We start from the raw sequence: 22,498 nt of genomic DNA on the forward strand, positions 1-22,498 counted from the left end.
TGTGTGGACCTTTTCAATGTCAATTGCCTTTGACGATTCCCATATCTCGCAACTATAGCTTAAAACACTTCCAATATATGTATCGAAAAGATGAAGCATAGTTTCAATATTTAATGAATCTCGCACTCTCGCCCACGCGATTTCGCTCCCTCGATGTCAAGTTTTCGCATTCTCGCATTTTCGACCTAAGGTCGAGAGTGCGAAAATGCGAGATTATGCCTTAACTTAACGGCCGCCCTCGCACTCTCGCTTCCTCGCATATATTTAACCAACGTAATGTATATCATTATGCATGTTCCTTACGCGAGAATGCGGGATTATGCTTTAACGGCCGCCCTCGCACTCTCGAACTTAGGTTGAAAGCGCGATAATGTGAAAACTCGACGGCGAGAGTGCGAGATTAATTTCGCGTTTTCGCCGTCGCGTTTTCGCATTCTCGCCGTCGCGTTTTCGACCTTAGGTCGAGTGTGCGAGAATGCGAGATTTGATACTTGGCCCTAACGAGCCACCATACTACCCTGATATGTCCATTTCTCATTGCAATGAACTATACCACCTTTTCGAAAAACATCGACTTAAGTTTTTTTTTCTCAATATTTACAGTAAGTTTCCATTGGTTTGAATACCTTTCTAAACTATCGAGTAGATCTTGCAAACCCTTGACAGTCTCCGAAAATAGCACCATATCGTCAGCGTAAAGCATGAGAAATAAACTAAGGTCTTGAAAATCGTATTGTGAATTACAAAAATTCAAAATCATTAACATACAAAGAAAAGAGTATCAGGGAGAGAATTTCCCCTTGGAAGAGGCCGATCTCATTATCGAAGAAATCAGAGATACGACCTTGAAGATTTTACGTGTCCATATAAAGATTTGATCAAATTCAAAAGTTTTCCTCGTATTCCTAATTTTGATAATTTGTACCACAAATTTAAACGATCAACGCGGTCAAACGCTTTATGAAAATCAACGAAACAGCAATATAATCGTTTGTTGTTGTTAAAAGAGGCTTTGTAATTATTGAATGTAATACAAAAATAGCATCAATTGTACTCACTCCAGGACGAAACCCGAATTGGGCATCAGACATAATGTCATATGATTCACTCCATTTCAATAACCTACGATTTAATATTGAAGTAAATAATTTTCCAAGACAGCTTAACAAACTTATACCCCTGAAATTGTTAGGATTCGATTTATCTCCCTTTATATGCACCGGAGTAATCACGGCTCTAGACCATTCAGCCGGAAAATATCCCGAATTTAAAATTTCATTAAACAAAGTACAAAATGTGAGTAAGAGGAGAGTTTTCCCCGATAATAAACATTCATTTAAAATACCATCAAACCCATGTGCTTTTCCACGTTTCAGTGTCAGAATTGCTCGTGATAGTTCTTATATAGAAATATCATAATCTAATACATCATATACTTGTGTATCGTGGTCAACTTCATTATCTGCAGATATAAGTCTGTATCGTTATTAGTGTTTACGCCATTACCACTTGACAAATCCTTAAAATATTTATATAAACAATTCAAATTCGTTTGCCTTCCAAATTTCTTATAAAACTGATGCAGATTATATTTCCGCAAATATTCTAGCATGTCTCCCTCTAATCTCATATATTGTCTTTTTTCTTAGATTCTAATATCTTAAACATTTTCTTACTTTCTATTAAAATTCTGTGATTGACAGACGATTTACAACTATTGAAATCGCGTAAAGCGTTTCGATACAGGTACCATTTGTTTTTGACCTCAACATCAAACCATGGCTTGTCTTCACTGTATTAGTGTATACATACATGTATGTACGTTCACCACGTCCACCTACACCTGCACGCTCCGAGCGAGCCGGTTACACCCACGAGTCGAGTTGTAAATGTGATTTCTTCTGTAAATAAATGGACACAATTAAGGATTAACATCAATTATTTTTTCTGTTATACAGTCATAACAGAAAAAACTGGAGTGTACTCTAAATAAACCGCGAAGCCTGCGGCCTCCGTTATTAATTTAATTGCAAAATATCGTCGTCCTCGTTGTATATCATGCGACAATACACGAATCATCGTTAAGTATTTCTTAAATAAGCTTGATGTTTAATAATTAGTTTAAACCCATAAGGAGTCAACCGAAGATAAAAATAATAGCCAACATCTATCGTGTAGATGTTTAGATGTTTCAGTAATTTTCAGTAATTTATTTCACGTGTTTGTGTGTTTCAGAATATTACTTGTCTATCCAGTCGTCGAAGTCGCTCTGGCTTTATAGTGTTTAGTCATTGCTCCGAGACGTAAGTAGGTCAAAAACACTACAATGTTATACGTGCTGTTCACTGGTTAGAGAGTTCATCAGTGATGCTTTTTTAAATCCGCCAAGTTCAATTAAGGCACATACACAATTCTCAGGAGATAAGGCAATACAGACGGTATAGTCACTTAGCAATGAAGTGGTGAATGACGGAGACGAAACAATTATACTTCATTGTGAAGTAAAGATTTCCTGTTAACTCTAGACATAGGCCTGTGCTACGAACTCGCCAGCATACGAATCTTAAAAGTATGAAACTTAATGTACATTGGGGGATTGAACAGTCAGTGATCGATGTGAGTTAAAAAGTAGATTATGAAAAAATATTTATTCTTCATACAAAGTTTATCTAAATGCATATATATCATAAAATTTTTTACAGAAATTTTAATTAAGAATCTTTATGTTATACATCATTGAATATTACAATGATTATTTCATAACAATGTCATTCCAAATAATCAGGTATACCTGTTACTTCATCACGTATATATCAGACATATACAACGTCAGAGCATCTGCTTAATTAGGACGTTAAGTGAACGCAGAATTGACACAAGTCTCATTTGTCTCTTCAGATTATAACGTGAGCACGGCTTGCTGGTCCCGTAAAGGGACCGTTCTGAGAATTTAAACTTCATATTAGTAAAACATTCCATGATATATCAAAAATTCATCTTAATAAGTATATTCAATAACATAAAACGCAAAAGAGGTTTTTTTTTTTTTTTTTTTTAGACAACGCACCTTCGAGTTCATCATATACGGCCGCATTACTTCTTGTGCCAAGGGATTCATACATTTGTCTAGAATGAGAGGAAAAATCATTCCGATTAAATGATGTGCTTTGATTTGATTACTTTTACTCATTAATTATTATTTCAATAAACACATAACACATCTACACTGATTTCACGATTACGTCTCACATGATACTTGTGACATCGTAGTATGATCAATACAGTACGAATGTACATAAAAGAGAGTCTTTTCAACATTATTCTGCAATATTAAGCCATGCTGTAATATGCTTGGATTTTATTTTATTGAACATTGTTTTCATATGCATAATTTTGTCGAATGGCCTTGGCTGGTCTGTGCTTACTCTTACAATATATGTAATGGATTTTTTTAAAAAGAGTATGTACAGTTCACATTTGAGATTAAAGTATACATCATACTTATATCCTTTGTAAGTAAATCTACCATACAAACCTGTCGTCAGTGGAAGCTTGTGTATTCACATTGGCTGAAACAGAGTCAATGGATAATATTACGATAGCGTATTTCAAGAACGGTTTAGCTAAGTATCGCGAGACGTTTTGATATAATAATTATAACGAGTGTTATTTCCTCAGACAAAGACATACAATAATATAATAGTTCAAAGCTCTTACATACTGCTTTATCACACCAATATATAATTGTCTCTAAGTTGTGATTATCTAGACTTTAGCAAACAGCTCTGCCTCGTTTCACTTATCTCTTTGAGAGCCGCCATCCAGAGCTGCCATTCGGCGCAAAGAAATTACTATATAGAAACATTTTCATTTATCAATCATTATGAGTGTTGTTTTGTTCAGACTAAGATATATACTAATTCAAAATTCTTATAAACTACTTTATCACAGCAATATATATCCTTCGCTAATGTGTGATTATGGGTGTCAAGTGTCGAAACCTACGTTGGGAGGTTTCCAGGTACTGACCGTAGGCCGGTGGTTTTTCTCTGGTTAGTCCGGCTTTCCTCCACCTCCAAAACTTGGCACGTTAAACAAAACAAACCAAACCAAGTGATTATGGCGACTTCAATTACAAGCCCTGCCTCTTTTCATTTCATTCCATTGAGAGCTTAAACCCGGACCTATCGTTCGGCGCAAACCGCTTGAAAATTTCCAGCACTGTCCTTTGACGTATAAATCCAACGTATCATAACCAGAAGGGAACACAAAGGATTGCCCCTACTCGGACTCGAACGAGCGATAAGTCCATCATAATTCTATTTACCAATATACCCTCATACCCAACAAAACAAGCACTTCATCAGTTCAACAACAGTATGACATTCGACTTACCTGCAACATTACTACCAAGACACTCATAGTTTGATGGTGGTTCTCTTTCCTGTAGGTTCAAATCGTCATAGTGTGATCTGATCAACAAAATCACAAACATACCAGTCAGTTACAGGTGTTTATACTCACTTCACTGAATGTGCTACGTCATAATTGGTAACATTATATTAAGCTACAGATGTTAGATGTGTCATAGTATCTTGCAAAAAACAAAAACGTTGAGATCAAACATGTACATGAATTCCATGCATCAAATTCATACCCAGTATGTTGGAAACTATTTACATCATAGATGTGACAAACAAAATATATTTACAGTAATGAATGAGGGTATCTCATTCGGAAATGGAATGCAATGTAGACATCATAAGGCATGCTATAAAAACATAATTCATAATCTGAAACATTTTGTTCTCAGCTGTAAATACTGAATTTTGTCAAAATTAACATTTCTGATTAATAAAAACGTAAAATGGGAATTCAATCGTACCTCTCTGTTGGAATGTCATGTTGTCCTACAGGAGACAGAGGCAGGTTTACACCTATGAAATAATACATATTGAAATGAAAACCCAGCAAATCCTAAACGTCACATTATATGGCTGTTCTGCTGTTGAATAAAAACAATGACACATGGAATAAAATAAAAGATGCGTCTTTAAAGTTGTTACTCGAGGGATTTTTCTGACATAACTCAATATTTTTGTAATTACAAAATAACACCGATATTTATGTTGGCATGTGTTTAGGGGATGGAAACAAGTCAACATATTTGACAAGGCAAACAGAAAAATGTCACACAAAATGGGCAAACGAAGATAAGCTATGAACTTTTCTAAATTTCAGCGTAAAAGTTTAGATGGTTCTGCTGTGTATATAAATGGTTATTTGTTTGTATTGGAGAAACAGAAGGTAACAAAACAAACAAGATCGCATAAATCAACTTGAGAGTTTCATTTGTATTTAAAAAAAAAAAAAAAAGTTAATCAATATGTATCCGTCGCTAATGTGTGATTATGGGGCCTTCCATTACCAGCCCTGTCTCTTTTCATTTAACTCAGTAGTAACCAATAGACCGTCATACCCTACAAAGTAAGCACTTCATCATTGAAAAATGTAGCTGTCATCAGTTCAACAACAGTATGACAATTGACTTACCTGCAGCATTACTACCAAGACACTCATAGTTTGATGGTGGTTCTCTTTCCTCTAGGTTCAAATCGTCATAGTGTGATCTGATCAACAAAAGCACAAACATGCCAGTCATTTACATGTGATTATACTCACTTCACTGAATGTGTTACATCATAGTCGGTAAAATTAGATTAAGCTACAGATGCTAGATGTGTAAAAAAAAAAAAAAAAAAAAAAATTTGAGATCAAAACATCAACATGAATTCCATGTATCAAATTCACGTCTAGTATTGTTGGAAAAAACAAAAGCTGATATCGCTTCAGCCAAAATGACCAGAGGTCAGTCAAGTCCTGGGAATTTTCCATCACGTGGCCTAGATATGGACCACCTTCTTGACCCCTCAATGTTAGCCCATTTACATAACAACCAGAAACAATGGAAGATGCGAGTGGTCCAAATGCCCCTCTCATCATATAATAACAAACTATTATAGACTGACATCAATGTATTTATTTATACAAATATAAATAAAGTAAATTGATAATAATAAATGAGTGTATCGCATTCGGAAATCGAATGCAATGTATACATCATAAGGCATGCTATAAAAACATAATTCATAATCTTAAACATTTTGTTTTCAGCTGTAAATACTGAATTTTGTCAAAATTAACATTTCTTATTTATTCGTAAAATGGGAATTCAATCATACCTCTCAGTTGCAATTTCCTGTTGTCCTACAGGAGACAGAGGCAGGTTTACACCTATGAAATAATACATATAGAAATGAAAACCCAGCAAATCCTAAACGTAACAATATATGGCTGCTCTGCTGTTAAGTAAAAAAAAAATGACACATGGAATGAAATTAGAGTTGCGTCTGTAAAGTTATTACTCGAGGGATTTTTCTGACATAACTATATTTTTGGTATTTACAAAATAACACCGATATTTATGTTGGCATGTGTTTAGGGGACGGAAACAAGTCAACATATTTGACAAGGCAAAAAGAAAAATGTCACACAAAATGGGCAAATGAAGATACGCTTTGAGCTTTTCTAAATTTCAGCGTGAAATTTTAGATGGTTCTGCTGTGTATATAAATGGTTATATGTTTGTATTGGATAAACAGAAGGTAACAAAACAAACCAGATCGCATAAATCAACTTGAGAGTTTCATTTGTATTTAAAAGTTAATCAATATGTATCCGTCGCTAATGTGTGATTATGGGGCCTTCAATTACCAGCCCTGTCTCTTTTCATTTAACTCAGTAGTAACCAATAGACCGTAATACCCTACAAAATAAGCACTTCATCATTGAAAAATGTAGCTGTCATCAGTTTAACAACAGTATGACATTCGACTTACCTGCAGCATTACTACCAAGACACTCATAGTTTGATGGTGGTTCTCTTTCCTCTAGGTTCAAATCGTCATAGTGTGATCTGATCAACAAAAGCACAAACATACCAGTCAGTTACAGGTGTTTATACTCACTTCACTGAATGTGTTACGTCATAGTCGGTAACATTAAATTAAGCTACAGATGTGTCATAGTATCTCGCAAAAAAACAAAAACTTTGAGATCAAAACATGTACATGAATTCCATGCATCCAATTTATACCCAGTATTGTTGGAAAATATTTATATCATAGATGTGACAAACAAAATAAATTGACAGTAATGAATGAGGGTATCTCATTCGGAAATGGTATGCAATGTAGACATCATAAGGCATGCTATAAAAACATAATTCATAATCTTAAACATCTTGTTTTCAGCTGTAAATACCGAATTTTGTCAAAATTAACATTTCTGATTAATAAAAACGTAAAATGGTAATTAAATCGTACCTCTCTGTTGGAATGTCATGTTGTCCTACAGGAGACAGAGGCAGGTTTACACCTATGAAACAATACATATTGAAATGAAAACCCAGCAAATCCTAAACGTCACATTATATGGCTGTTCTGCTGTTGAATAAAAACAATGACACATGGAATAAAATAAGAGATGCGTCTTTAAAGTTGTTACTCGAGGGATTTTTCTGACATAACTCAATATTTTTGTAATTACAAAATAACACCGATATTTATGTTGGCATGTGTTTAGGGGATGGAAACAAGTCAACATATTTGACAAGGCAAACAGAAAAATGTCACACAAAATGGGCAAACGAAGATAAGCTATGAACTTTTCTAAATTTCAGCGTAAAATTTTAGATGGTTCTGCTGTGTATATAAATGGTTATTTGTTTGTATTGGAGAAACAGAAGGTAACAAAACAAACCAGATCGCATAAATCAACTTGAGAGTTTCATTTGTATTTAAAAAAAAAAAAAAAAAAAAGTTAATCAATATGTATCCGTCGCTAATGTGTGATTATGGGGTCTTCCATTACCAGCCCTGTCTCTTTTCATTTAACTCAGTAGTAACCAATAGACCGTCATACCTTACAAAGTAAACACTTCATCATTGAAAAATGTAGCTGTCATCAGTTCAACAACAGTATGACAATTGACTTACCTGCAGCATTACTACCAAGACACTCATAGTTTGATGGTGGTTCTCTTTCCTCTAGGTTCAAATCGTCATAGTGTGATCTGATCAACAAAAGCACAAACATACCAGTCATTTACAGGTGATTATACTCACTTCACTGAATGTGTTACATCATAGTCGGTAAAATTAGATTAAGCTTCAGATGCTAGATGTGTAAAAAAAAACCCCAAAAAACTTTGAGATCAAAACATCAACATGAATTCCATGTATCAAATTCACGTCTAGTATTGTTGGAAAAAACAAAAGCTGATATCGCTTCAGCCAAAATGACCAGAGGTCAGTCAAGTCCTGGGAATTTTCCATCACGTGGCCTAGATATGGACCACCTTCTTGACCCCTCAATGTTAGCCCATTTACATAACAACCAGAAACAATGGAAGATGCGAGTGGTCCAAATGCCCCTCTCATCATATAATAACAAACTATTATAGACTGACATCAATGTATTTATTTATACAAATATAAATAAAGTAAATTGATAATAATAAATGAGTGTATCGCATTCGGAAATGGAATGCAATGTATACATCATAAGGCATGCTATAAAAACATAATTCATAATCTTAAACATTTTGTTTTCAGCTGTAAATACTGAATTTTGTCAAAATTAACATTTCTGATTCATTCGTAAAATGGGAATTCAATCATACCTCTCAGTTGCAATTTCCTGTTGTCCTACAGGAGACAGAGGCAGGTTTACACCTATGAAATAATACATATAGAAATGAAAACCCAGCAAATCCTAAACGTAACAATATATGGCTGCTCTGCTGTTAAGTAAAAAAAAAATGACACATGGAATGAAATTAGAGTTGCGTCTGTAAAGTTGTTACTCGAGGGATTTTTCTGACATAATTATATTTTTGGTATTTACAAAATAACACCGATATTTATGTTGGCATGTGTTTAGGGGACGGAAACAAGTCAACATATTTGACAAGGCAAAAAGAAAAATGTCACACAAAATGGGCAAATGAAGATACGCTTTGAGCTTTTCTAAATTTCAGCGTGAAATTTTAGATGGTTCTGCTGTGTATATAAATGGTTATATGTTTGTATTGGATAAACAGAAGGTAACAAAACAAACCAGATCGCATAAATCAACTTGAGAGTTTCATTTGTATTTAAAAGTTAATCAATATGTATCCGTTGCTAATGTGTGATTATGGGGCCTTCAATTACCAGCCCTGTCTCTTTTCATTTAACTCAGTAGTAACCAATAGACCGTCATACCCTACAAAGTAAACACTTCATCATTGAAAAATGTAGCTGTCATCAGTTCAACAACAGTATGACAATTGACTTACCTGCAGCATTACTACCAAGACACTCATAGTTTGATGGTGGTTCTCTTTCCTCTAGGTTCAAATCGTCATAGTGTGATCTGATCAACAAAAGCACAAACATACCAGTCAGTTACAGGTGTTTATACTCACTTCACTGAATGTGTTACATCATAGTCGGCAACATTAGATTAAGCTTCAGATGTGTCATAGTATCTCGCAAAAAAAAACAAAAACTTTCAGATCAAAACATGTACATGAATATCATGCATCACATTCATGTCCAGTATTGTTGGAAAATATTTACATCATAGATGTGACAAACAAAATAAATTGACAGTAATGAATGAGGGTATCTCATTCGGAAATGGTATGCAATGTAGACATCATAAGACATACTATAAAAACATAATTCATAATCTTAAACATTTTGTTTCCAGCTGTAAATACTGAATTTTGTCAAAATAAACATTTCTGATTAATAAAAACGTAAAATGGAAATTCAATCGTACCCCTCTGTTGGAATGTCATGTTGTCCTACAGGAGACAGAGGCAGGTTTACACATATGAAATAATACATATTGAAATGAAAACCCAGCAAATCCTAAACGTCACAATATATGTTTGTTCTGCTGTTGAGTAAAAAACAATGACACGTGGAATGAAATAAAAGTTGCGTCTGTAAAGTTGTTACTCGAGGGATTTTTCTCATATAACTATGTTTTTTGGTATTTACAAATTAACACCGATATTTATGTTGGCATGTGTTTAAGGGACAGAAACAAGTCACATATTTGACAAGGCCAAAAAATGTCACACAAAACGGCAAATGAAGATTAGCTTTGAGCTTTTCTAAATTTCAGCGTAAGTTTTGTGAAGATTCTGCTGTGTATATAAATGGTTATTTGTTTGTATTGGAGAAACAGAAGGTAACAAAACAAACCAGATCGCATAAATCAACTTGAGAGTTTCATTTGTATTTAAAAAAAAAAAAAAAAAAAAGTTAATCAATATGTATCCGTCGCTAATGTGTTGATTATGAGGGGTCTTCCATTACCAGCCCTGTCTCTTTTCATTTACCTCAGTAGTAACCAATAGACCGTCACTACCTTACAAAGTAAACACTTCATCATTGAAAAAATGTAGCTGTCATCAGTTCACACAACAGTATGACAATTGACTTAACCTGCAGCATTACTACCAAGACACTCATAGTTGATGGTGGTTCTCTTTCCTCTAGGTTCAAATCGTCATAGTGTGATCTGATCAACAAAGCACAAACATACCAGTCATTTACAGGTGATTATACTCACTTCACTGAATGTGTTACATCATAGTCGGTAAAATTAGATTAAGCTTCAGATGCTAGATGTGTAAAAAAAAAACCCCAAAAAACTTGAGATCAAAACATCAACATGAATTCCATGTATCAAATTCACGTCTAGTATTGTTGGAAAAAACAAAAAGCTGATATCGCTTCAGCCAAAATGAACAGAGGTCAGTCAAGTCCTGGGAATTTTCCCATCACGTGGCCTAGATATGGACCACCTTCTTGACCCCTCAATGTTAGCCCATTTACATAACAACCAGAAACAATGGAAGATGCGAGTGGTCCAAATGCCCCTCTCATCATATAATAACAAACTATTATAGACTGACATCAATGTATTTATTTATACAAATATAAATAAAGTAAATTGATAATAATAAATGAGTGTATCGCATTCGGAAATGGAATGCAATGTATACATCATAAGGCATGCTATAAAACATAATTCATAATCTTAAACATTTTGTTTTCAGCTGTAAATACTGAATTTTGTCAAAATTAACATTTCTGATTCATTCGTAAAATGGGAATTCAATCATACCTCTCAGTTGCAATTTCCTGTTGTCCTACAGGAGACAGAGGCAGGTTTACACCTATGAAATAATACATATAGAAATGAAAACCCAGCAAATCCTAAACGTAACAATATATGGCTGCTCTGCTGTTAAGTAAAAAAAAATGACACATGGAATGAAATTAGAGTTGCGTCCTGTAAAGTTGTTACTCGAGGGGATTTTTCTGACATAATTATATTTTTGGTATTTACAAAAATAACACCGATATTATGTTGGCATGTGTTTAGGGGACGGAAACAAGTCAACATATTTGACAAGGCAAAAAGAAAAATGTCACCACAAAATGGGCAAATGAAGATACGCTTTGAGCTTTTCTAAATTTCAGCGTGAAATTTTAGATGGTTCTGCTGTGTATATAAATGGTTATATGTTTGTATTGATAAACAGAAGGTAACAAAACAAACCAGATCGCATAAATCAACTTGAGAGTTTCATTTGTATTTAAAAGTTAATCAATATGTATCCGTTGCTAATGTGTGATTATGGGGCTTCAATTACCAGCCCTGTCTCTTTTCATTTAACTCAGTAGTAACCAATAGACCGTCATACCCTACAAAGTAACACTTCATCATTGAAAAATGTAGCTGTCATCAGTTCAACAACAGTATGACAATTGACTTACCTGCAGCATTACTACCAAGACACTCATAGTTTGATGGTGGTTCTCTTTCCTCTAGGTTCAAATCGTCATAGTGTGATCTGATCAACAAAAGCACAAACATACCAGTCAGTTACAGGTGTTTATACTCACTTCACTGAATGTGTTACATCATAGTCGGCAACATTAGATTAAGCTTCAGATGTGTCATAGTATCTCGCAAAAAAAAAACAAAAACTTTCAGATCAAAACATGTACATGAATATCATGCATCACATTCATGTCCAGTATTGTTGGAAAATATTTACATCATAGATGTGACAAACAAAATAAATTGACAGTAATGAATGAGGGTATCTCATTCGGAAATGGTATGCAATGTAGACATCATAAGACATACTATAAAAACATAATTCATAATCTTAAACATTTTGTTTCCAGCTGTAAATACTGAATTTTGTCAAAATAAACATTTCTGATTAATAAAAACGTAAAATGGAAATTCAATCGTACCCCTCTGTTGGAATGTCATGTTGTCCTACAGGAGACAGAGGCAGGTTTACACATATGAAATAATACATATTGAAATGAAAACCCAGCAAATCCTAAACGTCACAATATATGTTTGTTCTGCTGTTGAGTAAAAAACAATGACACGTGGAATGAAATAAAAGTTGCGTCTGTAAAGTTGTTACTCGAGGGATTTTTCTCATATAACTATGTTTTTTGGTATTTACAAATTAACACCGATATTTATGTTGGCATGTGTTTAAGGGACAGAAACAAGTCAACATATTTGACAAGGCCAAAAAAATGTCACACAAAACGGCAAATGAAGATTAGCTTTGAGCTTTTCTAAATTTCAGCGTAAGTTTTGTGAAGATTCTGCTGTGTATATACATGGTTATTTGTTTGTATTGGAGAAACAGGAGGTAACAAAATAAAACAGATACCATAAATCAACGTGAGAGTTTCATTTGTATTTAAAAGTTAATCGGCTTAGCTTAATATACTGGACTGAACCATTTTTATTATTTTTCCTCGTCTTATTTTGAACAATTTTGGTAATGTTACCTGCTTCAGCTACGGGATTTTTTTCTCTGCCTTTCATCTCCCTAGAAACATAAATCGATATGAATGAAGAAATGCATAATTTTTCACTGAAAAGGTATTAAATGCAAAAAAAAAAAAAAAAAATAAAAAAAATAATAATAAAAAAACAGGCGCGAGGTGTAAATGCCCTTAATTACTGAATTTTGAATTTTGATTCTGCTTACATCTTTAGTATTCCTTAATATAACCATTTACTGCTTTGGGTATGCACATATACCTAGACTTTATTTAAGGAAATCAACATCGCGACATATAAACGGTAAAGATAATCATATCATACAATATTATATCGATGGAGATTATAATAACACTTACCTTAATGTCCGTCTACCTGCAATAGAGAAATAAAACGTAATTATTCACGAGGTAAAGAGAGATAATGCTAAACGACGAGAGAGAAAAAAAAATCAACAGATTTAAACCTTAAACGTTCGTTCGATACAGATTGAAAATATTAATTGAAATGTAATTGAAAATGAAAAAGCGGCCATCTCTAATCAACATATTTGTTTAAAGGAGTTAAGATAAAGGATTAAGAATATCAAAACAAAACAAAACAATAGTGTAAAATATTTACACTCTGTCATGTTATCAGAAACACTGGAAATAAACAAGGTACTTAAAATAATTTATTTCACAGCAAATTGTTTCTGAGACAGTTTAACCAATACCGTCACAAACATCGTTTGGGAGGACGAAAAACAACGTCTGTTTGGAGGATGTAAAAAGCAAGAACAACGTCTGTGAGCGAGAGAGCTAGAAACACGTCTGTGGGAGGATGTAATAACTATGTCTGTGAGGGAGGATGTAAGAACCACGTCTGTGGGGGAGGATGTAAGAACCACGTCTGTGGGGAGGATGTAAGAACTACGTCTGTGGGGGAGGATGTAAGAACCAGGTCTGTGAGGGAGGATGTAAGATCCAGGTCTGTTGGGAGGATGTCAGAACCAAGTCTGTTGGGGAGGATGTAAGAACCACGTCTCTGAGGGAGGATATAAGAACCACGTCTGTTGGGAGGATGTTAGAACCACGTCTTTGGGGGAGGATGTAAGAACCAGGTCTGTGGAGGAGGATGTAAGATCCACGTCTGTGGGGGAGGATGTAAGAACCACGTCTGTGGGGGAGGATGTTAGAACCACGTCTGTGGGGGAGGATGTAAGAACTGCGTCTGTGGGGGAGGATGTAAGAACCACGTCTGTGGAAAAGGATGTTAGAACCACGTCTGTGGGGGAGGATGTTAGAACCACGTCTGTGGGGGAGGATGTAAGAACCACGTGTTTGAGGAGGATGTAAGAACCACGTCTGTGGAAAAGGATGCAAGAACCACGTCTGTGGGGGAGGATGTTAGAACCACGTCTGTGGGGGAGGATGTAAGCACCAAGTCAGTGAGGGAGGATGTAAGAACCACGTCTGTGAGGGAGGATGTAAGATCCACGTCTGTGGGGGAGGATGTAAGAACCACGTCTGTGGGGGAGGATGTAAGAACCACGTCTGTGGGGGAGGATGTAAGAACCACGTGTTTGAGGAGGATGTAAGAACCACGTCTGTGGGGGAGGATGTAAGAACCACGTCTGTGAGGGAGGATGTAAGAACCACGTGTTTGGGGGAGGATGTTAGAACCACGTCTGTGGGGGAGGATGTAAGAACTGCGTCTGTGGGGGAGGATGTAAGATCCACGTCTGTGGGGGAGGATGTAAGAACCACGTCTGTGAGGGAGGATATAAGAACCACGTCTGTGAGGGAGGATGTAAGAACCACGTCTGTGGGGGAGGATGTAGGAACCAGGTCTGTGGAGGAGGATGTAAGAACCACGTCTGTCAGGGAGGATATAAGTCTACGTCTGTTGGGAAGGATGTAAGATCCACGTCTGTGGGGGAGGATGTAAGAACCACGTCTGTGGGGGAGGATGTAAGAACCACGTCTGTGGGGGAGGATGTAAGAACCACGTCTGTGAGGGAGGATGTAAGAACCACGTCTGTGAGGGAGGATGTAAGAACCACGTCTGTGGGGGAGGATGTAAGAACCACGTCTGTGGGGGGGGGGGGGGGGTGTAAGAACCACGTCTGTGAGGGAGGATATAAGACTACGTCTGTTGGGGAGGATGTAAGATCCACGTCTGTGGGAGAGGATGTAACAACCACGTCTGTGGGGGAGGATGTACGAACCACGTCTGTGGAAAAGGATGCAAGAACCACGTCTGTGGGGGAGGATGTTAGAACCACGTCTGTGGGGGAGGATGTAAGCACCAAGTCAGTGAGGGAGGATGTAAGAACCACGTCTGTGAGGGAGGATGTAAGATCCACGTCTGTGGGGGAGGATGTACGAACCACGTCTGTGGAAAAGGATGCAAGAACCACGTCTGTGGGGGAGGATGTTAGAACCACGTCTGTGGGGGAGGATGTAAGCACCAAGTCAGTGAGGGAGGATGTAAGAACCACGTCTGTGAGGGAGGATGTAAGAACCACGTCTGTGGGGGAGGATGTAAGAACCACGTCTGTGGGGGAGGATGTAAGAACCACGTGTTTGAGGAGGATGTAAGAACCACGTCTGTGGGGGAGGATGTAAGAACCACGTCTGTGAGGGAGGATGTAAGAACCACGTGTTTGGGGGAGGATGTTAGAACCACGTCTGTGGGGGAGGATGTAAGAACTGCGTCTGTGGGGGAGGATGTAAGATCCACGTCTGTGGGGGAGGATGTATGAACCACGTCTGTGAGGGAGGATATAAGAACCACGTCTGTGAGGGAGGATGTAAGAACCACGTCTGTGGGGGAGGATGTAGGAACCAGGTCTGTGGGGGAGGATGTAAGAACCACGTCTGTCAGGGAGGATGTAAGACTACGTCTGTTGGGGAGGATGTAAGATCCACGTCTGTGGGGGAGGATGTAAGAACCACGTCTGTGGGGGAGGATGTAAGAACCACGTCTGTGAGGGAGGATGTAAGAACCACGTCTGTGAGGGAGGATGTAAGAACCACGTCTGTGGGGGAGGATGTAACAACCACGTCTGTGGGGGAGGATGTAAGATCCACGTATGTGGGGGAGGATGTAAGAACCACGTCTATGGGGAGGATGTTAGAACCACGTCTGTGGGGGAGGATGTAACAACCACGTCTGTGGGGAGGATGTAAGAACCACGTCTGTGGGGGAGGATGTAAGAACCACGTCTGTGGGTGAGGATGTAAGAACTACGTCTGTGGGGGAGGATGTAAGAACTGCGTCTGTGGGGGAGGATGTAGGAACCACGTCTGTGAGGAAGGATGAGAGAACCACGTCTGGTTGGGAAGTAAGATGCATCAAAGATGTAATATACGTGTTTTTACTCATGATTTTAATGATTAAAATAATTTTTACTAAAGTTTCCTTGTAATACATGTTCTAAGGAATTTTGAAGCATGACGCATTGATCAATTTCCGTGGTGAGCAAATATAGCGCTAGGTTACCTATCCTGAATAGTCATTTCCGAGAATGGCGCATCAATAATTCAAGCATACTTACAAATAATACAGAGAACCAAGGACACTGCGGTAACTAACAACACCGATGATGTTATAAAAAATGCAATGGACGCCACATTGGGATTCGAGATCATCTCTCCCTTATCTGTAAACGAGAGCAAAAGTTTTATCTGTCAATATCCTCTTTCACTTTTATCAACTTATTATAATTCTTTGATAATAAAAATCCTGAAACTATCCAAGTTTTTTTTCTCTTTTTTTTCCCCTGGCATTTCTGTGTGTTGAATATGGTATCAGTATTGCATATTAAATATTTATGAACTTAATACTAGTGGGGTGACACCTAAAGGAGTGTCACAGAAAGAATGAAGTGTAGTGAGGGGCGATAACTCCTTTTCAGCACGGTTTTCATCAAAACCGCTTAATATACAATGTATACATTTCGACCAATAAAAGACTGTGTTGTTCACATGGCAACGAAACCCATAAAGTCGAATTTGCAGTCCCCTAATACACCTACATACCAAATTTAATCGTAATCGAACAATATCTTAATTTTGACCAATTAGATGCCAGCAATTGGCGGCCATATTGTTTAAATGTGAAAGTGAGGTTACAAGAGTAACTGCTGTCCCATGATGTACCTGCATACCAAATCTCATTGAAATCAGACAATATCTAAATGTTGACCAATCAGTGGTCAGTATAAATGGCAGCCATTTTGTTAAAACGTTTAAGTGAGGTGAGGTGATGAGAGTAAATAGTGTCCCATTATGTACCTGTATCATTATCAAATTGGCGGCCATTTTCTTTAAATGTGAATATGAGTTTAAGAGAAAGACTTGTGCCCCATGATGTATCTATATATATACATATCAAATGTCATTAAAATCAGACAGACAATATATCTTAATTTGGACCAATTAAAGACCAGGAAATGACAACCATTTTGTTACAAAAGTTAAAGTGAGGTTATAAGAGTGTAGCGGAGCTGGACTGGGTCTATCATCGGCGACCAGGTAGCTCAGTGGTAGAGTGTCTGTCTAGAGTTCGGAGGGTCCCGGGTTCGAAGCCCGGTCTGGCTGCTACATTTTCTCCTCTCCCATTACAGGAGTAACCGGTGACCAATGATGTACCTACATACCAAAATTTATTGCAATCGAACAATTTCTAAATTTGCACAAATATCCTCGAAAAATTGGGATTAACTCATTCAGATAGGAATATCCAGGATTTGAGGGGAATTTGCTCGCCCAAATATTAATCTTGGAGAAAATTGTTAATAAATCACACTTGCATGAGGAAAATCCCATTTTTGTATTCAAATGAGAGAAGGAAAATTGTTTCTTTGTTTGAAATAGCCATTTCATTAAAATGGCATTTCGAGACTTTCCCTATAGTTCAAAGTCAGTATCAGTGTCTTTGTCAGACAATGTCAGTGGTCCATGTTGAGCAGAGTCGGAAATTGAATATAACATATTTTTTTTATTTGAAAATTTTGCAACTTCTTCAGTAGTGTTGGGAATCACTTTTGAGTTCATGATCGATCATCATCATATCGATAATTGATCGATCATGAATAGAACTTAAGGGAAATATCTGGAAAAGCAATTAATTAATATGAATGGTACATTATAATTAGGTAATCAAATATCAAGAAAAGGTGAGCGAGTTGTCTCCCTTTTTCTATCACAGATGAAAATAAGGTCATTAGCAAGTTTTAAATTGTTTTATGTGAATTTGAACAATAATTTATGTAAGCTTAACCATGCATAATAAATCATGTTTTTATTTGTCAATTCCTTTTATCAGGTGGCAGTGTACACCAGTTTGCCCAGTTTCTGAAAAAAAAGTGGCAATTATATATCTCTTACTCTTACATATATTTGCTTTGTTAGCTTGGGTTATTGGTGAATAGCCAGAGTCACTTTGAGGCTGGGTCTCCTTGTTGTAGTTAGTGACTACCTCTGAACAACATGCAGGAAGCCTGTCTGTCCACATGCCATCCAGGAAATGGAACAATAATTTATGAAAATGAAGTTTACCAAGCAAAAAAAAATCATGTTATCTTTTCAAATAAATGTTTAAAACTTCTTATAAGGTAGCAATGTAGGCGAGTTTGCCTGGTTTCTGAAAAATCAGTAGCATCTCTTAGTCTGTGGCTGGGTCTCCTTGTAGTAGTTGGTGACTACCTGACTGAACAACATACAAGAGGCCCATTGCATGCCATCCAGGGCAATAAGGGTAAAGTGATCTTGCCCAAAGACACAACCATGACAACACATACTGGCCTGATTGTCAGCTTTCCTTTTCTTTTGCAGGATAACTGTTCAAACTGTTCGGTGTATTTGGTTTAAAGTCCCATTAACAGATGGGTCATTTAGGTTTTGGAGGTAGAGGAAAGTCAAGTACCCAGAGAAAATCCATCGGTCTACGTTCAGTACCAGGCAACTGCCCACCATAGGTTTCGAACTAGCAACCCAGAGGTGGAGGGCTAGTGCTAAAGTATCGGGACACCTTAACCACTCGGCCACTGCGGCCCCACAATAATTAATAATTATTAAACTATCTCATAGTGGCAATAGTACCAAAGAAGTGAAAATTATGGGAAAATGTGTTTCTTTATAAATCATATGTAAATGGCTTGAAATTGAGAGAATAGTAGATCATGGAGGGTAATTTCATGCAGTCTGAGGTCTGCAATTACAATAACTGTCTAAACTTTCTAATTCTTCTTATTTGTCACAGTTGCAATTGTAAAAGATGTGAATATTGAAGATAATTGTGTTATCCCAATATCAAAATACTTTGAAATTGAGAGAATTTTTCTACAATATGAAAATAAAGCCAGATTTTATGTAAAGTTTCAGAATTCTGAATATGTTTCTTCAATAGAACAAAGAGGGAAATTAACTATGGTCTTTGGCCAGCAATTTAGAACATGCTTCCTAATTTAAATATTTGCCTATGGCGGCATTGGCCTAAAAATAAAAACATATAAACTATTTACACTAGTCCCTGTGTTACTGTATTTTACCTGTGTGCAGATGACATTTCGAAGAAGACTATTTTGTAAAATTGCTATCATTAAATCCTGGTTATTGTTTGAATTTGTCACATAATTTTCTATAATACCTTTAGCAATAAGTTGAAATAAATTTAAATTCAAAAGATAAAAAAAAATTCAACTACATGGTTCCCCACCCCAAAATAATTGAATTTAACTTCGTGCGACACATAAACATAATAGTTCAAAAACTTTTAGTATAAATCTGTCAGAATTGGTTTCTTGCATATTGTTTTTTTTGGTATATGTAAGCGAAAGGTTGAAATATGTTGGTATGGTATTTAAAGCGAAGATATTTCAAAATTTACTTATTGCTACTTGTATGCAGATGACATTTTGAAGAAAAACTATTTTGTTAATTAACTTAATGCAATGAAACAATTGACATAATTTTAGTAAAATTTTGTCAGAACAGGTTTCCCGCACAATGTTTTCTTTGGCACATGTTAACAAAAGGTTGAAATATGTTGATATGGAATTTATAATAACGCAACTTATAGATATCTGAAAGTTTACTAATTTATGAAATGTCTACATAGACTATTTTGTTAAATTGAGATAGCTTAAACTTGGAAACTCTTTGATTTTGTTAAATAATTTTCCATCTCATACCTTTGGTATTAATATAAGTCGAAATTAATTTAATTTCAACAGATGAAGAAAAAATAAATAAAACATGACATCTTTCTACACCCAAAGTAACTGAATTTTACTTAATGCGACATAATAATTGACAGTATTTTAGCTTAAATTTGTCAGAACAGCTTTCATGCATATTAGTTTCTGCGGTGTATAAAAGTGAAAGGTTTAAATATGTTGTATGCATGGTATTTGAGGCAAATATATTTGAAAATTTACTTCATTTATCTATTAATGCAAAAGATGATATAATTTGACCCTGTCCTAAGAACCATCTCAATAAAGGGCAGGTCAGAGACTTTTGTTTCAAAATTTAAAGCATTTGAATATAAATATTTCATTCAAAATTTGAGAAAAAAAAAACTATTATAGAAAACAAATTGTTCAATATACTGCTAGTATGAACTGAAGTACGTGTACAGTCAGTAGTTCCTTGAAATTTCGTGTCTTCGTAAGCTAATATGTATGTGATACGATTCTCGAAACGTTGCTCCTCGACATAAACAAAATTTCAGCTGGTCAAGATTTCAAAAGTTCAAAACATAAACATGCATCAACTAAATGTAACGAAACAGTAGGCAAACAAACAAACAATTTAGAAAATAAATATGCATGTAACATATTTAAACGTCGCTAGCTGTGTCTAAAACGTTAATGAACACGTATGACATTGACTGTAGATCTAAAATCTACTGGAATCTTACCAGATAACAGATTTGTTATCGAAAACAATGGAACGCTGGTCTGGGTTGACGATGAATACTGAGTGATCCTGTCAAGCAACACATTTGTTCATAGTAGAACAGCTATAACCTCAAATGTCACTTTTAATATGATATAATATTAAAAAATCCTGGTCCTGACGGGAAAATGTAATACAGCTTACTTAGACTGCAGCTAAACGCCTTTGAGTCGAACGAGTAAGCGGCGTGAAGTCCCCGGTGTTATTCCATCCGGAACTCCTCGGGGAATCATTTCAGTGACAATACCCTATGAGTTCAGGATGGCGTTATTCTATAGTTGTCCTTTATATATGCGGACAAGCCGACCAAACTAGTTGTGTCAATAGTATATTACGAATAAATTTCATACATCAATCTTAACGGACCTGTTTATGTTTTTGCAGGCTTTGAAAGACATCATCAAGATGATTCGTCCTAAACAAATATAAAACCGGCTGATCCATAATTATTTTAATGTTAACAACTTTATATGCCTACCCGGTCTATCTGTTCAACCGCTAAACGGAATGGAAACGCCCGGTCTTACGTCATCAAAACATGCAGCCTATTTATAGGAAAATACCCCTGTCGAGTGGAAAAATACTGAGAAGGTCGAAAAAATAGGCCATTTTCAAAACAATCTTGTGACCGTTCTGTTAAAGATATCGAAAAACTAAACAGATAGTTTTCTTCAGGAAACATTTATCTATTTACATGTGCATCATATATGTTTCTGGATTTTTTTTCGGAATTTTGAGGGCGATTTAAACAGAACCTCTTAGTCAAAATGACGATTTTGGCATGTTTGACCCAAAATATCTCATAAATACGAATTTCCACAGGGATACCAGATACATCCAGACCTAGATCGAGCCGAGTTTTACAATGGTTCAAAACCCCTTCAAAATTGTATATGCCATTTTTTCCACCCCCAAATCGCTACAATAGCCGGCAAAAATCGCGAATTAGCTCATACTATCATTACGTTCCGTAAGGAACGATAACGAGTTATCGCCCCTTACTACACTTCATTCTTTACTTTTCCCCCAGAAGACATGTTGCTAATTTTATTCTTTTTTTTTTCTCTATACATTTTTTAAGCTTAATGAGACAGTACTAAACGTGCATGCATTACATTTTTACATACGCCAGAATGGTTCTCTGTCATTAAACTACTCATTATTACATTTGATATCGGCCTATTTACTGAAGTTAAGATGACAGTTTCTGATTGCCTTTCTTTTCTCTTTCAGTAATCTGTGTATGTATGGAGCTATTACGCCTTTAATTTTTTCTTCGTTTTTTTTTTTTTTTTAAAGAGAATAGAGTATATTTGAGCTCATTATACCAATTTACTACTGAATGTAAACATGATATATTCAATGAGTACAACAAAATTTATATCTGACTTTATCTTACATGAACATTCTTGGTTGGTTTTACTGATAATATCCACCACACTGCTGAGTGAGCTGTTCATTTCGTATAACGTCTGTTGCCCCTTTCGTGTTAGTAAGACGTAACGTTATGTTGGAATGTTATCACTGAGTACTGTTCTGTTGTTTCATGTCTATGACAACCGAATAAACATAAATGTCTGGGGCGGCCGGCCATTTGCTTG

At 36.1% G+C, this 22,498-nt stretch overlaps 1 protein-coding gene and 1 long non-coding RNA gene across 2 annotated transcripts in view; one reads left to right on the forward strand and one right to left on the reverse strand.

The window, feature by feature from the left end:
• Positions 1-2,771: 2,771 nt before the first annotated feature.
• Positions 2,772-22,498, reverse strand: part of LOC117340576 — a 145,425-nt gene continuing 125,698 nt past the window's right edge. Inside the window, exons 22-33 of the mRNA XM_033902336.1 lie at positions 11,904-11,980; positions 11,248-11,299; positions 9,401-9,477; positions 8,744-8,795; positions 8,058-8,134; positions 7,386-7,437; positions 6,900-6,976; positions 6,243-6,294; positions 5,554-5,630; positions 3,536-3,569; positions 3,068-3,126; positions 2,772-2,926 (exon numbers count right to left, since the gene is read on the reverse strand). Coding sequence (XP_033758227.1) covers positions 2,895-2,926; positions 3,068-3,126; positions 3,536-3,569; positions 5,554-5,630; positions 6,243-6,294; positions 6,900-6,976; positions 7,386-7,437; positions 8,058-8,134; positions 8,744-8,795; positions 9,401-9,477; positions 11,248-11,299; positions 11,904-11,980 — 718 coding nt within the window. The 3' untranslated portion in view covers positions 2,772-2,894. The remainder of the gene's footprint in view (positions 2,927-3,067; positions 3,127-3,535; positions 3,570-5,553; positions 5,631-6,242; positions 6,295-6,899; positions 6,977-7,385; positions 7,438-8,057; positions 8,135-8,743; positions 8,796-9,400; positions 9,478-11,247; positions 11,300-11,903; positions 11,981-22,498) is intronic.
• On the forward strand, positions 14,849-16,277 carry LOC117341546. The gene is made up of 2 exons (XR_004535660.1): positions 14,849-15,019; positions 15,781-16,277. It is a non-coding gene; the product is annotated as an uncharacterized LOC117341546 (long non-coding RNA).

The sequence above is a fragment of the Pecten maximus genome, chromosome 13 (genome assembly GCF_902652985.1).
Source record: "Pecten maximus chromosome 13, xPecMax1.1, whole genome shotgun sequence".
In the NCBI taxonomy this organism is placed as follows: Eukaryota; Metazoa; Mollusca; class Bivalvia; order Pectinida; family Pectinidae; genus Pecten; species Pecten maximus.